At 36.7% G+C, this 17338-nt stretch overlaps 2 protein-coding genes across 2 annotated transcripts in view; both read right to left on the bottom strand.

The window, feature by feature from the left end:
• Positions 1-3167: 3167 nt before the first annotated feature.
• Positions 3168-9752, bottom strand: LOC127367313 (myelin-associated glycoprotein-like). The gene is made up of 6 exons (XM_051407066.1): positions 9694-9752; positions 8743-8815; positions 7932-8123; positions 4290-4451; positions 3905-4185; positions 3168-3173 (listed from the first exon to the last, which is right to left on the bottom strand). Exons 2-6 carry the CDS (start codon positions 8786-8788, stop codon positions 3168-3170), a joined length of 687 nt encoding a protein of 228 aa, XP_051263026.1. The 5' UTR covers positions 8789-8815; positions 9694-9752.
• A 2668-nt stretch (positions 9753-12420) lies between these two features.
• LOC127367310 (sialoadhesin-like) overlaps positions 12421-17338 on the bottom strand; it is a 104460-nt gene continuing 99542 nt past the window's right edge. Inside the window, exons 21-27 of the mRNA XM_051407064.1 lie at positions 16191-16454; positions 15638-15952; positions 15075-15156; positions 14420-14522; positions 14243-14338; positions 13983-14177; positions 12421-12477 (exon numbers count right to left, since the gene is read on the bottom strand). Coding sequence (XP_051263024.1) covers positions 12421-12477; positions 13983-14177; positions 14243-14338; positions 14420-14522; positions 15075-15156; positions 15638-15952; positions 16191-16454 — 1112 coding nt within the window. The remainder of the gene's footprint in view (positions 12478-13982; positions 14178-14242; positions 14339-14419; positions 14523-15074; positions 15157-15637; positions 15953-16190; positions 16455-17338) is intronic.

Below are 17338 nucleotides of genomic sequence, written 5' to 3'. Positions count from 1 at the left end.
TATAGTGTAACTTGACTAAGATTTTTGAAAATGGTGTAAATATTCTTTTGTTTTCTAACTTAAAAAAGAGTTAACACGAGATAGAAAGAAACCAAAAATAGGTGCAACATATTATCATAAAATAAGATATAGACTTATAGACTGGTCTAACATAAAAACTATCTAAACCAAATTATTTAAAATTTAGGTGAGGAAAAAAAGGAAAGTGAGTTCTACTTTACTTTTTTGTTACCTGCAGGACTATTCACTGGTTCTGATATTTGTTATATGTATTGTCTATGTTAAATTTCAGTAAACTGCTGGTTTTTGTATTTAAAGTACCTGGTCTCTGGTTTCATTTTGTATGGTTACCCCACTCTGTTGAACCTAGAACTGCTACAGTAGCATTAATAGAGTTGTATTAGAGTATACATGTGCTACACAAAAATCTTTTTTTATGACAACACAGTGGTGCTAAAGTTGGACATTTTAAAATCCTAAACATACTGTAAATATCTAAATTAATGAAAACATATTATTATATGTAAATCAGAATACTGCATACAACTAGACCTATAAGAGTATATAGAGCATTTTGAGTTTGAAATTTGATACATACACTGAACATCTATTTGACTGATGTTGGATCGTCCAGCTCCAAGATCATTTTCAGCCTTGCAGAAAAAAGGACCACTGACTTCAGAAGCTTTAATGTTTAAAACACGTCCGGTCCCAATAAAAGTCTCCTGGCCTCCATCAGCTCTGTACCAGGTGTAGTTCCTTACTGCTGGGTTGGCAGTACTACTGCATGTCAGAGTCACAGTGCTGTCTTCTGGAACTGGACCAGAGGGACTGACTGACACTGTGGTGTGTTTGGGGGAATCTGAAAAAGAAATGATTACAATTATGGAAACATTATGTGTATTTCTATAGGTATAATTAGATTTTATATTTGTCATGAAATAATAAAATGAGATTATGTCACGATTTTCTGTTAAAGTTATAGTGCCGACACCTTTTTTGTAACTGATGACCCTGGAGTGCAAATACCTGAATAATACAACAAGGTCACTAGTATTTCCTATCTTCACTAGTACTTAACTAGTTAAAGAGGAGAGACACCATTAAATGATTGACTAGCTTGTATTACTTGTACAGGGACCTGGTCGACGGCTTTGTGAAGTGGTGTGAGGAGAACCACCTGCAGCTGAATGGGGCAAAGACAAAGGAGATGGTGGTGGATTTTAGGAGGAACGAGCCCCTGCCCTCTCCTGTCAGCATTGGTGGGACTGATGTGGATATGGTGTCGGGGTATAAGTACTTGGGTGTCACACTGGACAATAAACTGGACTGGTCCACAAATTAAGAGCCCATCTACAAGAAGGGCCTGAGCCGGCTTTACTTCCTGAGGAGGCTCAGGTCCCTCACTGTCTGCAACAGGATGTTGCAGATGTTTAATCAGTCTGTTTTGGCGTGCACTATCTTCTTTGCTGCGGTGTCCTGGGGTACGGGAATCAAGGCAAAGGACGCCAACAGACTGAACAAACTCATTAAAAAGGCAGAGTCTGTTGTTGGCTTGAAGCTTGTCACCCTAAAGGAGGTGATGGAGGAGAGGATGCTGGCAAAACTGCTGGCAATCATGGACAATACCTTTCACCCCCTCCACACAACACTGGACAAGCTAAAGAGCAGCTTCAGCAACAGATTCATTCAACCTCGCTGCAAGAAGGAACGATACAGAAAAATCGTTCCTCCCCACTGTTATAAGACTGTATAACTCATCTGCCTCTGTTGGATCCACAGTCACAGAACTGGACTAAATCTACCTGTGGAACATATACTTCATATCATATGTGATATGTGTTAATATATACCATGTTGATATTAAATATCATACTTATTCAATATATTATTATTATTATTATTATTATTATTATTATTATTATTATGATAATTATATTACTATTATTATTATATTACAATATATAATATATTATTTATTATAATCTTTCTATTTATCTTTTTTTTACTTTTTTACCTCAGTATTTTATTCTATTGTTATATTTTATTGTATTTAAATGTACCTGGCTGCTATGACAAACTGATTTCCCTTCGGGATTAATAAAGTCTGTCTATCTATCTATCTATCTATCTATCTATCTATCTATCTATCTATCTATCTATCTATCTATCTATCTATCTGTCTATCTGTCTATCTATCTATCTTAACATGTTTGTGATATTGTAAACTAAAAAGGATTAACTAGTAAGATGGAATGCAAAAATCTATTTTTTGATAACAACACAGTGGTGCTAAAGTTGGACATTTCTAAATCCTAAACACACCGTAAATATATAAATTAGTCAATTAATGAAAACATATTATAATATGTAAATCAGTGTACTGCATACAGCTCGACCTATCAGAGTATATAGAACATTTTAAGTTTAAAATTTGATACATACACTGAACATCTATTTGACTGATGTTGGATCGTCCAGCTCCAAGATCATTTTCAGCCTTGCAGAAAAAAGGACCACTGACTTCAGAAGCTTTAATGTTTAAAACACGTCCGGTCCCAATAAAAGTCTCCTGGCCTCCATCAGCTCTGTACCAGGTGTAGTACCTTACTGCTGGGTTGGCAGTACTACTGCATGTCAGAGTCACAGTGCTGTCGTCTGGTACTGGACCAGAGGGACTGACTGACACTGTGGTGTGTTTGGGTGAATCTGAAAAAAAAAATTATTACAATTATGGAAACATTATTTGTATTTTTTATGGGTGTAATTTGATTTTATATTTGTCATGAAATAATGAAGTGAGATTATGTCACGATTTTTTTCGAAAGTTACAGTGCCAACACTTTTTTGTAACTGATGACCCTGGAGTGCAAATACCTGGATAATACAACATGGTCACTAGTATTTCCTATCTTCACTAGTACTTAACAAGTTAAAGAGGAGAGACACCATTATATGATTGACTAGCTTGTATTAACATGTGTGTGATATTGAAGACTAAAAAGGATGAACTAGTGAGGTGGAATGCAAAACTATTGTTTTTTACTAAATACTCAGTTGTGCTAAAGTTGGACATTTTAAAATCCTAAACATAGTGAGCTTAAATATCTAAATAAATTGATCAATGGCAAAACATTATAATATGTAAATCAGTGTACTGCATACAGCTAGACCTATCAGAGTATATAGAGCCTTTTGGGTTTGAAATTTGATACTTACACTGAACGTCTATTTGACTGATGTTGGATCGTCCAGCTCCAAGATCATTTTCAGCCTTGCAGAAAAAAGGACCACTGACTTCAGAAGCTTTAATGTTTAAAACACGTCCAGTCCCAATAAAAGTCTCCTGGCCTCCATCATCTCTGTACCAGGTGTAGGTCCTTACTGCTGGGTTGGCAGTACTACTGCATGTCAGAGTCACAGTGCTGTCTTCTGGTACTGGACCAGAGGGACTGACTGACACTGTGGTGTGTTTGGGGGAATCTGAAAATAAATATCATTGGTATGTGTTACACTGTCAGTTACAAGTCGTAATATCTGTGTTCCCTGGAGATTGAATTAACTTTGATCACTTTGATCCTGGTAAAGCATCATTGTAAAAGAAAGTTGGCATCAAACAACAGCCAGCTTTCTTGCTGCACTTCCACACAAAAAAATGACAAATAAATGTTTGGTATTATTTAAAGGTGTAATGTAATCTGATATTTGGAAATCAAGTTATTTGTCATGTTTTTTGCTCTTTTTTATAAAAAGCATTATATATAAATATTGTCATCAAAATTACCTTTCTGCTAATCTTTTGTAGAAGATTTGACTAATTCAATTAAATTTGTTTCATGATGAATTAAAAAACAAACAAACAAATGAACTTACATGAAATATCAGCTGTTAAACTTGTGCTAACAGATGACTCAGTGCTGCCATCTTGTTTGTTGTAGACGGCAGTACAGGAGATTTCCTGTCTGTGATGGAGGTGAGAAGCAGTGAAGTTCACAACAGAGGTCTTGACTTTATATTTGTCCTGATTCTCCTCCAGTGTCTCCTGACTGTGACCCAGGCTGGGGGTCCATGTCAGAGTTGGAGGATGAGACAGACAGGGAGCTGGAGCAGAGCACTTCAAACTCACTGAGGTTCCCTCCTCCACCTTCAGTGTGGACGGAGTCAGAGTCAGTCTGGGAGGATCATCTGGTGGGAAGGTACATTTTGACCAGTCAGTAAAAATGTAATTCTTCTCAATTTATCATACGATTTGCAAATTGCAATAAATAAAACATTACATAAAAACATACCTTTGACTGTAATGTCCAACTTTTGTTCATTAAAATTATGTTTCAGGGGATTGTCACATTCCACTTTGAGGTAATATTTGTTGCTGTGTTCAGGTTGCATGTTGTTCAGGGTTGTGGTGCAGTCTGTTTTTGTTAAGTCTCCTGTCAAATTTCCTTTTATTGTAGACGATTGTGGATTACTGCTGTTAAACACAACAGTCCCTTGATCATTTTTCCACATTGCTTTACAGGTTCCATTTAAGTTTGATCTAAAATCGGCCTTTATACAAAAGGAGCAGGGGATGGTCACACAGGATCCCTTCAGAACCTCTATAGTCTGCGGCATGATGACCTTTAACGGACCTGAAACACAAGACATAAATGTTTTTAAAAAGAAGAAGTGAATACTACTTTACAGTAATGAGGAGTTTTATGTGTTGTTGTTTGTTTTTAGACTAATGTTAGCTTTTTACTTCAGGCAATCAAATGTGCGCTTCAAAAATCATAAAAGTGGTGTTCCTTTGTCATTACTACTTTACCAGGAACAAGGGCAATTCAAACTTCCGGGTTTGTTAACAAAAATAGATCATACCTTGAGCACTTTATACATTTATTCATAAAATAATCCAAAATCCAGACTGTAAAAATCTGCTTTGGTCTTATAGGTTTTTTTTTCTGGATGTTTTTATAAAAATACAAAATTTTCGACTCATCAAATTAAAGCTTCAATAAAACGGCAGGAGACTAAATGTATAGCTCACTGCATCCTTCATTTGCTGTAGTATGCATTACAGATATTGTTATATTGTGGTGTGGATACTTTTTTTAACATTGTGTAATTATAGTTTTTAATAGTTTTTATAGTTAAGGCATCAGTAGTGTAACAGTGTAGAGGGGACAATTCTTCACAATGGAGCATGGAGGTTGCTGTTTTCCAAAGTGATGGATTTCACATTTAAACTAGAGCTGCAACTAATGATGAAATGTTTTTATTTTTGATTAATTTGTTGTAATTTAACAACTGATCTATTAGTCATATAGTCTATTAAATGTTGGCATACTGTATAAAATGCCAATATTCCAGAGGATAAGTTAATGTCTTCAAATAGCCTGGTTCCTGATCAACAGTCAAAAACACAGAGACATTCAGTTTACAATGATATAAAAGAGACATAAGCAGCAAATCCTCATATTATGAAAACAAAAATGTTGAATGGATGAATTGATTAATTATTTCAGCACTGATTCAAAATAAGGCAAAACAACTAAGGGACATAGATCAATTATAATGTTTAAAATGATGAATTTCAGCAGAGGAAAAATGAACTCACATGAAATATCAGCTGTTAAACTTGTGCTAACAGATGACTCAGTGCTGCCATCTTGTTTGTTGTAGACGGCAGTACAGGAGATTTCCTGTCTGTGATGGAGGTGAGAAGCAGTGAAGGTCACAACAGAGGTCTTGACTTTAGTTTTGTCCTGATTCTCCTCCAGTGTCTCCTGACTGTGACCCAGGCTGGGGGTCCATGTCAGAGTTGGAGGATGAGACAGACAGGGAGCTGGAGCAGAGCACTTCAAACTCACTGAGGTTCCCTCCTTCACCTCCAGTGTGGACGGAGTCAGAGTCGGTCTGGGAGGATCATCTGGTGGGAAGGTACATTTTGACCAGTCAGTAAAAATGTAATTCTTCTTCATATTTTATATGAATTGCAAGGTCAAGGCAGTTCTACATGAGAAATGAATGACTTAAGTGTAAATAACTTTAAAACATACCTTTGAATGTAATGCTCAACTTTTGTTCATTAAAATTATATTTCAGTTGATTGTCACATTCCACTCTGAGGTAATATATGTTGCTGTGTTCAGGTTGCATGTTGTTCAGGGTTGTGGTGCAGTCTCTTTTTGTTAAGTCTCCTGTCAAATTTCCTTTTATTGTAGACGATTGTGGATTACTGCTATCAAACACAACAGTCCCTTGATAATTTTTCCACATTGCTTTACAGGTTCCATCTAAGTTTGATCTAAAATCGGCCATTATACAAAAGGAGCAGGGGATGGTCACACAGGATCCCTTCAGAGCCTCTATAGTCTGCGGCATGATGACCTTAAATGGACCTGAAACACAAGACATAAATGTTTTTAAAAAGAAGAAGTGAATACTACTTTACAGTAATGAGGAGTTTAATGTGTTGTTGTTCGTTTTTAGCCTAATGTTAGCTTTTTACTTCTGGCAATCAAACATGCTCTTCAAAAATCATAAAAGTGGTGTTCCTTTGTCTTTATTACTTTACCAGGAACCAGGGCGATTCAAACTTCCGGGTTGGTTAACAAAAATAGATCATACCTTGAGCACTTTATACATTTATTCATAAAATAATCCAGACTGTAAAAATCTGCTTTGGTCTCACAGGTTTTTTTTCTGGATGTTTTGATAAAAATACAAAATATTCTACTCATCAAATTAAAGTTTTAAGAAAATGGCAGGAGAATACATTTGTAGCTCACTGCATCCTTCATTTGCTGTAGTATGCATTACAGATATTGTTATATTGTGGTTTAAATACTTGACTAACATTGTGTAATCATAGTTTTTAATAGTTTTTATAGTCAAGGCATCAGTAGTGTAACAGTCTAGAGGGGACAATTCTTCACAATGGAGCATGGAGGTTGCTGTTTTCCAAAGTGATGGATTTCACATTTAAACTAGAGCTGCAACTAATGATTGTTTTTATTTTTTATTAATTTGTTGTAATTTAACAACTGATCAATTAGTCATGTAGTCAATTAAATGTTGGTATACTGTATAAAATGCCAATATTCCAGAGGATAGATTAATGTCTTCAAGTAGCCTGGTTCCTGATCAACAGTCCAAAACACAGAGACATTCAGTTTACAATGATATAAAAGAGACAAAAGCAGCAAATCCTCCTATTATGAAAACAAAAATGTTGAATGGATGAATTGATTAATTATTTCAGCACTGATTCAAAATAAGGCAAAACCACCACCAAATGAAAAATTTCAGCAGAGGAATAATTAACTTACGTGAAATATCAGCTGTTAAACTTGTGCTAACAGATGACTCAGTGCTGCCATCTTGTTTGTTGTAGATGGCAGTACAGGAGATTTCCTGTCTGTGATGGAGGTGAGAAGCAGTGAAGGTCACAACAGAGGTCTTGACTTTAGTTTTGTCCTGATTCTCCTCCAGTGTCTCCTGACTGTGACCCAGGCTGGGGGTCCATGTCAGAGTTGGAGGATGAGACAGACAGGGAGCTGGAGCAGAGCACTTCAAACTCACTGAGGTTCCCTCCTCCACCTCCAGTGTGGACGGAGTCAGAGTCGGTCTGAGAGGATCATCTGGTGGGAAGGTACATTTTGACCAGTCAGTAAAAATGTAATTCTTCTCCATTTTATATACTTTTTGAAAAATGTGATTAATGGAGAACAAGGTCAAAGCAGTTCTACAAAAATAAACAACTGAAGTGTAACTAAATGGACTTTAGAACCTTACTTTTTACTGAAATGTCCAACTTTTGTCCAATAAAAAGGCCATTGTCACATTCCAGTCTGAGGTAATATTTGTTGCTGTGTTCAGGTTGCATGTTGTTCAGGGTTGTGGTGCAGTCTCTTTTGTTAAGTCTCCTGTCAAATTTCCTTTTATTGCAGATGATTGTGGATTACTGCTGTTAAACACAACAGTCCATTGTTCGTTTTTCCACACTACTTTACAGGTTCCATCTAAGTTTGATCTAAATCTGTCCCCTATATCAAAGGAGCAGGGGATAGTCACACAGGATCCCCTGAGAACCTCTATAGTCTGCGGCATAGTGACCTTAAACTCTCCACAGTGGACACCTGAAACACAAGACACAAACCTGTGAATGAGAACAAGTGAATACTACTTTACAATAAGAAGGAAATTTGACTGTTTGGTTGCCGTGCTAGAATCTTAGCACTAAACTTTTATTCATAAAATAATCCAAAATTAAACAACTTTTTTCTAGATAATTTAAAATTGTTCACCCATCAAATGTATTTAGTGCACCATGTATTATAGATACTGCTGTTCTGTGGTGTGAATGCTTAACTAACAGTGAATGAGAAAAAGTGAATACTACTTTACAATAAGAAGTCAATTTGGTTTCCTTGGTAAAATCTGTAGTAAAAAAAAGCACTATACCCTTGTTCATAAAGTGATACATTATAATAAAATAAAATAAAATAAAATGAGGACTACAAGGAGTCTGATTTGTTCCCATAGTATTTTTTTCCTATATATTTAGATAAAAAAAAAATTCACTCGTCTAATTAACTTTCTCAGAAGAATCCAGCAGAACACTTTTGTAACTCACTGCATCTCTTATGCAACATTCATTATAGATACTGTTTTACTGTGGTTTGAATAACATTGTTTTTTTGTAGGTTTTAATAGTTTTATAGTCATTGATCCAAATATGAATGAACTTTAACTCACTCTGCAGCAGACAGCCAATGAGAAGGAGAGTCAGAGCTGCAGCCATCTTTGTGTGTCAGGAGAGGCAGAAACTCTGGAGATTACACATGGAACAATTAACATCTTTAGTACATTTCATCCCTCATGAACTTTTTACAGTAGGGTTTATTTGGAAGCCAGTATCGAATGCAATATTTGCAGAGGTTGCAGATAGAGAAATGTTTTGATACCCTCTTACTTTTTCAGACTTTATTAATCTTCCAAAGAAGCCAGTAAAGGGTGCTGACACTAACACTCAATTGAATACCGACAAAATGTAATTATTTATGGAGTTTAAGTCCTCATGAATGCAGAACGATACAGCTCACCTATTTATTCGTAAGAGAAAAAGGGGGTGTATGACCGCTTTTAAATCCCTTTCTTTAAAAAACATATTTGAACAATTAAGTAAACCATTATTCATTTAAAATACAGTTCTTGCAAATTCCCCATGCTTTTAATAAAGTTTGGTGTTGGAGATATTCAACAGAAGAGATTTGCAAAAATAAAAAATAATTGATTGTCCCACACTTTGTAACATTCAGTGTGTCAGTGCTATAGCATGCTGCTTTGGTTAACAAGGCATAGACGGTGAAATGATAAAAAGGAAAAACAGGAAGCTATAGGCCTTTGTATGGTTAAATGGCAAACAAATCATGTCTTTTATTTGTTAATTTTCCATGTATTTACCAATCTACAATTTGTTTTCTACAACTATTCAACAGGAACAAAACCACAATTTAATGACAGTTTAAAGTATCTGAATAGATTTTTTTCCTTTCACATAGCTTTGGTGTTTTTTCTTATTTATACCTTTGAAATTGTTCACTGATCGAACTGAAAAAAACTTGATTTTTAAGTTTAAGAAGCTTGTTTTATATTTAAAATAAATGATGATTTGATATGTATCATATAGAAGTTCTGATGACTTACATTTTCTTCAGGTCTTTCGAGCGGACAGATCAAAGAAGTACTGAGAAGTGAAGTTCCTTCACAGTTGTGCTGCTATTTCAAACCGCCAACAAGAAGTTACCGTAAAATCAGGAAGTCCCAAAAGTGCATACGCCTGTGACAACAAAATGTACTTTTTCTTACTTACTATGGGAAACATACAGTGGGTACGGAAAGTATTCAGACCGCTTTACATTTTTCACTCTTTGTTTCATTGCAGCCATTTGCTAAAATCAAAAAAGTTCATTTATTTCTCATTAATGTACACTCAGCACCCCATCTTGACAGAAAAAAAAAACAGAAATGTAGAAATTTTTGCAAATTTATTAAAAAAGAAAAACTGAAATATCACATGGTCATAAGTATTCAGACCCTTTGCTCAGTATTGAGTAGAAGCACCCTTTTGAGCTACTACAGCCATGAGTCTTCTTGGGAATGATGCAACAAGTTTTTCACACCTGGATTTGGGGATCCTCTGCCATTCTTCCTTGCAGATCCTCTCCAGTTCTGTCAGGTTGGATGGTGAACGTTGGTGGACAGCCATTTTCAGATCTCTCCAGAGATGCTCAATTGGGTTTAGGTCAGGGCTCTGGCTGGGCCAGTCAAGAATGGTCACAGAGCTGTTCCGAAGCCACTCCTTTGTTATTTTAGCTGTGTGCTTAGGGTTATTGTCTTGTTGGAAGGTGAACCTTTGGCCCAGTCTGAGGTCCTGAGCACTCTGGAAGAGGTTTTCTTCCAGGATATCTCTGTACTTGGCCGCATTCATCTTTCCTTCGATTGCAACCAGTCGTCCTGTCCCTGCAGCTGAAAAACATCCCCATAGCCTGATGCTGCCACCACCACCATGTTTCACTGTTGGGATTGTATTGGGCAGGTGATGAGCAGTGCCTGGTTTTCTCCATACATACCACTTAGAATTAACGCCAAAAAGTTCGATCTTGGTCTCATCAGACCAGAGAATCTTATTTCTCATAGTCTGGGAGTCCTCCATGTGTTTTTTGGCAAACTCTATGCGGGCTTTCATATGTCTTGCACTGAGGAGAGGCTTCCGTCGGAACACTCTGCCATAAAGCCCAGACTGGTGGAGGGCTGCAGCGATAGCTGACTTTGTGGAACTTTCTCCCATCTCCCTACTGCATCTCTGGAGCTCAGCCACAGTGATCTTTGGGTTCTTCTTTACCTCTCTCACCAAGGCTCTTCTCCCACGATGGCTCAGTTTGGCTGGACGGCCAGGTCTAGGAAGAGTTCTGGTCGTCCCAAACTCCTTCCATTTAAGGATTATGGAGGCCACTGTGCTCTTAGGAACCTTGAGTGCTGCAGAAATTCTTTTATAACCTTGGCCAGATCTGTGCCTTGCCACAATTCTGTCTCTGAGCTCCTTGGGCAGTTCCTTTGACCTCATGATTCTCATTTGCTCTGACATGCACTGTGAGCTGTAAGGTCTTATATAGACAGGTGTGTGCCTTTCCTAATCAAGTTCAATCAGTTTAATTAAACACAGCTAGACTCCAATGAAGGAGCAGGACCATCTCAAGGAGGATCAGAAGAAATGGACAGCATGTGAGTTAAATATGAGTGTCACAGCAAAGGGTCTGAATACTTATGACCATGTGATATTTCAGTTTTTCTTTTAAATAAATTTGCAAAAATTTCTACATTTCTGTTTTTTTCTGTCAAGATGGGGTGCTGAGTGTACAATAATGAGAAATAAAATGAACTTTTTTGATTTTAGCAAATGGCTGCAATGAAACAAAGAGTGAACATTTTAAAGGGGTCTGAATACTTTCCGTACCCACTGTATATAGCTTACAACTTATTATTAATAGGTTTATGAATTGATATTTAATTGTACAATCAAAGTATATCAAATTACACAATGACTTATAAACAACCAAAGCAACACAATAAATACAATAATTTCATATACAAATTAATGAATATTTAAATAGATTTTACTCAAATTGAAATATGAGACTTATATTGATTATGTATTTGACTGTTGTTGGATTGTTGTGCTCCAATATCATTTTCAGCCTTGCAGAAAAAAAGACTGTTGTTATAAAAAGCTTTAGTGCATTGGAATGTTTAAAACTTGTCTGGCTCCCATTAAAGGCTCATTACTGCTGGGTTGGCACAACTATGTCAGTGTCACATTACTGCCCCCTGGTACTGGACCAGAGTAACTGACTGGCACTGTGGTGTGTTTGTGTGAGTCTGAAAAATTAATAATAAAACGCATTGTTAAATGTAACATTTGTCTTCTAAAGTAAGAATGCTGGCATCACCTTTTACCAAGCTTGCCAAAGAAACATTTTATTACTCCTCATCAGTTCTGATCTTCACTGTTTTCAAAGTGTTTTCTCTAATTCTGGGAAACTGTGTCTAATTCATTGTATCTGATTTTTAATGTTGTGGGGTTTGTTGTTGTAAGGTGTAATACCCAACTTCTACACCCATCTATCCCACAAGAGAGAACTTAATGCAGGATGTAATGAAAGTGAAACATACCACTGTACAACATATTACTGGAAGTTGACAACAAACATCATCCAGCAGTCTGAATAGGACAATAATTAACAATGACTATATTGCTCTTTCAATCACAGATTGTACTTGAAAACTAAAGTAAGTAAATCAAATAAGTCAAGAGATCAATTTAATATTAATCTCAGTTTTCAGTTTGTATGTTCTCCCCGTGTCTTGGTGAGTTTACTCCAGTTGTTCCCGTTTCCTCTTACAGTCCAAAGTCATGCATGTTACGTTAACCTGAAACCTGAAACCCAGGCATGAAATTGTCAACAAGATAATCAATAATAACAATAAAATGTAGCCGCAAGTGGCAATTGACAACATATGACACACACACAAAAAAAAATACTGCATAACTTTTGGTAATTTTCCTCTAATCAGATCTGTTGATGACTGCAGTAACTCCACTAACTTTGTATCTGGTGTCCTTCCTCCACCTCTCCTGCCACCTGTAGCCCCTTCAGCACCGACTGCATTATTCACTCAGTCTATCTGCTCCCGCTAACCCCAGATCTTCTCTGTCTTGTCCAGGTTGGCCTGAAGTAATCCAAGTTCATCCACAAAGTTTGTAGTATTTTGGAGTCCTGGTTGAATTTCTCTTATTGCTTTTCCCCACCTATGTGAGGTCATTTCCAGCTATCCTGGCAAAGGAAGAAATAACCATTAACTTACACTAGATGGCAGTATGTTCATGTGCTGTAACACTGAGCAGGAGATTGGTTATTTCTATGAAATGTCAGTGTCTTCTGAGAGGTGTTTTTTTGCCATGATTACTAAATACACTGTTGTCTCAGTATAAGAAATGCATGAATTCCTTTTGTGAAGTTGTCTTATAATCATCACAGAAATTCTCATGAAGACCTAATATCTAATATCTATCTAAATCATAAAAAAGTTCAATGACCAGTGTGTACGATTTAGTGCAAGCAACTCCAGTTTTTGACCGTTCTGGGCTACTGTAAAAACATGGCGGCTCACCATTGACTCCCAACAAGAGGAGCTGCTCCCTTTGTAGATAAAAGCGTCTCATTAACAAAAAACAACTTTACAAATTTGTGGTGCAGTCTCAGTAACACATTTTTAGGAGACTGTACACAAATGAAAACTTATGAATTATATTCCGTTTCTGCCCATAGACCCTCCTGAATGTTATACATTGGACCTTTAATTGACTAACACAATTAGTAGCATATCTGGATACTTTAAATGAAATGCATTGTTTAAACCAACTTTGATATTTATGATACATTTATTACAATTTATAAATCACAATTAGACATTATTCTAACTAAGCTGTATTTAAAATACAATATAATCTTAAATCTTACCAGGTCATTTTGCTGAAAACTCTCCAGACTGGCTAAGAAATAATATGTATGGAGAAGATGATCAAACATGCACAGTCGACTTCTGCAGCTATAGAAATAGCACAGTTCATCAAATCATTTCACAATTCAGAAATTCTGTCTCCTGGTGTTATAAGACATGTTACTGAGACATTCATACAAACTTAAAGATAGTATAGGACTGTCATTAATTGTCATTGTCATGGAGTGGAATCACATTAACATTAACAACGATGCTTCATTGTATAATTCAATTCGATTTACAGCCCAATGACACTTCATTTTTTAATGTATGTACATGTAAAAGACAGTCAAATTATCAAATGAAACAGTTTAAACAAAAGTTACACAGAACAAGTTCTATTTATGCACAATATTTTTGTCTCTAAATTGAACCTCGGCATATTCACTATACTCTGCCTTCTTTGCATCTTTTCCAATCACAGTGTTGCCATATAGACTCTCCATCTCCCGTGCATTGCTCACGTAATTTCTGCTCATGCCTCCCTCCATGGACCTCTCCTCCTCCAGATAGGAGCTACCAGACAGGTTCCTTTCCACAGCACGTTCTCCCTTCTTCTTGCTCTTGCTCTTCCAAATCACACTGGAGTAAAGCACATCACTGCTTTCCTCATTCTGCTTCTCTGAGCTTCTACTGGATATCTGTCGATGTCCTCGATGAGAATTTGGTTTATCTTCCCCCTGATCATGTTGGTGTTGATGTAAATATCTTCTTCTAATGTGATAGACACCTGAAAGGGAAAAAAATCAGTGGTACAGATATTCCACTAGATTATCCCTTTTTAATACCCACATTATAAAACAGTCAGTACCTTATTTCTATTTTCACTTGTAACATCTTGACTCATCACAGCTGTGCTGGTGTCACCTGTACACTGGCTCTTTGTAGGGTTATGGCGCTCAGTCCTCTGAGCCCTGAAAATAAAAAAAGTAGGACACCCCATCCAATTTACATTGACATGTTCACTTCCATTTTGGTTTTCAGCCAAATCATGTATTAGTTGACAAAATGCAGAAGTTTATTCAGAGAGAAAGTCAAAATTAGGTTAGACAAACTCTAACTGGCATGACTTAAATAATATACTGTAGTTATCACTGATAGAATACAGCTGCCAATCATTACTTACTTACATTACTATTCTATAGAGACATAATAATCAGTGCTAAAAAATGTCAGAATTAACAATAAAATAACCTTATGAATCACAGATTGCACCAGCAACAGTCGCTGTTATATACAGTATGCTATATATGGGTTGTGGACTTGCTGGCCATTGGGATTTTACATACTTTAAAATTCATAAACTATTCATTATTTTGTGTATTCACAAGAAATTGTCTGTTAAAGCTTGAAAACTTAAACTGGTTCTGACAAACACTACATAGAGTCAGTATTTATACTAGAGTTAAGTTAACAACAAAAGCTTTACTGTGCAGGGTTTCATGGCTTCTCTAGTTGTTACCTACCTGAAAGCAAACAGTAGAGCACATATTAGTGCTGCTGTAAGTGCACCGACTGTGACGATGAAGACGGGCAACGTAACTTGACCTGAGAATTATGTATGAGACAGAACAGAAAATTAAGGAGGTTTGTCAGAATTAGACATATATATTCGGATTATTTGGTGAAGAAGACATACATGGAGCTTCCTGGGTTTTTCCTGTGGGTGTATTAAACACATAACTCAATTATAATCTGTTTTAAGGTGTTACATCGTGTATTGGTAGTATATAAAACTTTCATAGAAGAGAGGTAAAAATAAAAAAAATCTAAGAAATAGGTTAAGTGATTAATATATAATATTTGCACTACAGACATTATCGATATGAATTCTAGAAGCAGAAATCAAGAGTGTGACTAACTAACATGTCACTTACATATACAGTATGTACAGTATGTGAAACAGTTGGGAGCCGACAACAGAATAAAAAATGTAAAAACAAAAACACTGAATGGAAATATATATACTGTGCAGATTCTCATAGTTTCCAACTAATCAAGAGGACTTGTATTTAGCACAAAGACAAACCATGATTTTCTGTAGATGTTCGAGGCTCAAGGCTGTAGACACAAAAACGTTGACTGGCAGATCCCAGAGAGTTGGAGCTGCGGCAGAGCAAAGAGGAAAGATCCCTCTCCTGTGGTTGATTCACAGCGATGAAGCTCCTCAGGGCTGTGTCATTCAGAAGCTCATTGCTGATTGCAAACTTGTCAGAGTGATTGATGGGTAACCCATCCAAATACCACTCTAAAATGGGAGAAGGGTTTCCCACAGTCTCACAGGAACAGTTGAGCTGGTCTGCAGTTTTGGTGCAATCAGAGGAGAACAGGATCTGTGGAGCAACTGTAATGAATATAGAGAAGACCGACAAGTTAAGAGTCAAGTAAAGTCATGTTTAATCAAGTTAGCAAAAATGACTGTATCTCTGGGGACCCAAGGAAGTGTAGTGTCAAACTTGGCACAATTTGGATATGGGACACATTCAATGTTAATAAACTTTGAATAAACAAGCGAAAAGCCCTCTGTGCAAAGGTGGGGTTTCAGTCAGTAAAATAAACAGTTGTAATCATGTGATACTCACACTGAAACTCTATTTGACTAATGTTGGATCGTCCAGCTCCAAGATCATTTTCAGCCTTGCAGAAAAAAGGACCACTGACTTCAGAAGCTTTAATGTTTAAAACACGTCCGGTCCCAATAAAAGTCTCCTGGCCTCCATCAGCTCTGTACCAGGTGTAGGTCCTTACTGCTGGGTTGGCAGTACTACTGCATGTCAGAGTCACATTGCTGTCTTCTGGTACTGGACCAGAGGGACTGACTGACACTGTGGTGTGTTTGGGTGAATCTGAAAAAGAAATGATTACAATTATGGAAACATTATTTGTATTATTCATTGGTTTAATTTGCCCTGATGTTTGTCATGAAATAAAAAAGGCAGATTATGCTACTTGAGCAACTGTTATGTACAGAAAACATAAGAGTTAAGTCAAATTGGGTGAAGTTTAAATTATAGCAATAATTAAATGGTATTTACCTGGAGGTTGCTGTTGACAATAACTACTACAATAAAATAACACATTTGTATCTGTCTTAATATCACAGATAACAAATTAACTCACATGAAATATCAGCTGTTAAACTTGTGCTAACAGATGACTTAGTGCTGCCATCTTGTTTGTTGTAGACGGCAGTACAGGAGATTTCCTGTCTGTGATGGAGGTGAGAAGCAGTGAAGTTCACAACAGAGGTCTTGACTTTAGTTTTGTCCTGATTCTCCTCCAGTGTCTCCTGACTGTGACCCAGGCTGGGGGTCCATGTCAGAGTTGGAGGATGAGACAGACAGGGAGCTGGAGCAGAGCACTTCAAACTCACTGAGGTTCCCTCCTCCATCTCCAGTGTGGACGGAGTCAGAGTCGGTCTGGGAGGATCATCTGGTGGGAAGGTACATTTTGACCAGTCAGTAAAAATGTAATTCTACTCCATTTTATATACTATTTGAAAAGTGCAATTAATGGAGAACAAGTTCAAAGCAGTTCTGCAAAAATAACCAACTGAAGTGTAACTAAATGGACTTTAAAACCTTACTTTTTACTGAAATGTCCAACTTTTGTTGATTAAAATTTTGTTTCAGGCGATTGTTACATTCCACTCTGAGGTAATATTTGTTGCTGTGTTCAGGTTGCATGTTGTTCAGGGTTGTGGTGCAGTCTCTTTTTGTTAAGTCTCCTG

This window comes from Dicentrarchus labrax, unplaced genomic scaffold, assembly GCF_905237075.1.
Source record: "Dicentrarchus labrax unplaced genomic scaffold, dlabrax2021, whole genome shotgun sequence".
NCBI classification, from domain to species: Eukaryota; Metazoa; Chordata; class Actinopteri; family Moronidae; genus Dicentrarchus; species Dicentrarchus labrax.
The sequence above is the reverse complement of the archived record's forward strand: the minus strand, read 5'-3'. Positions and strand labels throughout refer to the sequence as shown.

What these genes read in the sequence shown, in the direction of transcription:
- LOC127367313 (XM_051407066.1), bottom strand. Translation starts at nt 8,788, where the DNA reads ATGGCTGCAGCTCTGACTCTCCTTCTCATTGGCTGTCTGCTGCAGA. An exon ending in CATTGGCTGTCTGCTGCAGA is followed by an intron (nt 8,124 to 8,742) that starts GTGAGTTAAAGT and finishes CTTGTGTTTCAG; the next exon opens with GTGTCCACTGTGGAGAGTTT. An exon ending in GTTGGACATTACAGTCAAAG is followed by an intron (nt 4,186 to 4,289) that starts GTATGTTTTTAT and finishes CCTTCCCACCAG; the next exon opens with ATGATCCTCCCAGACTGACT.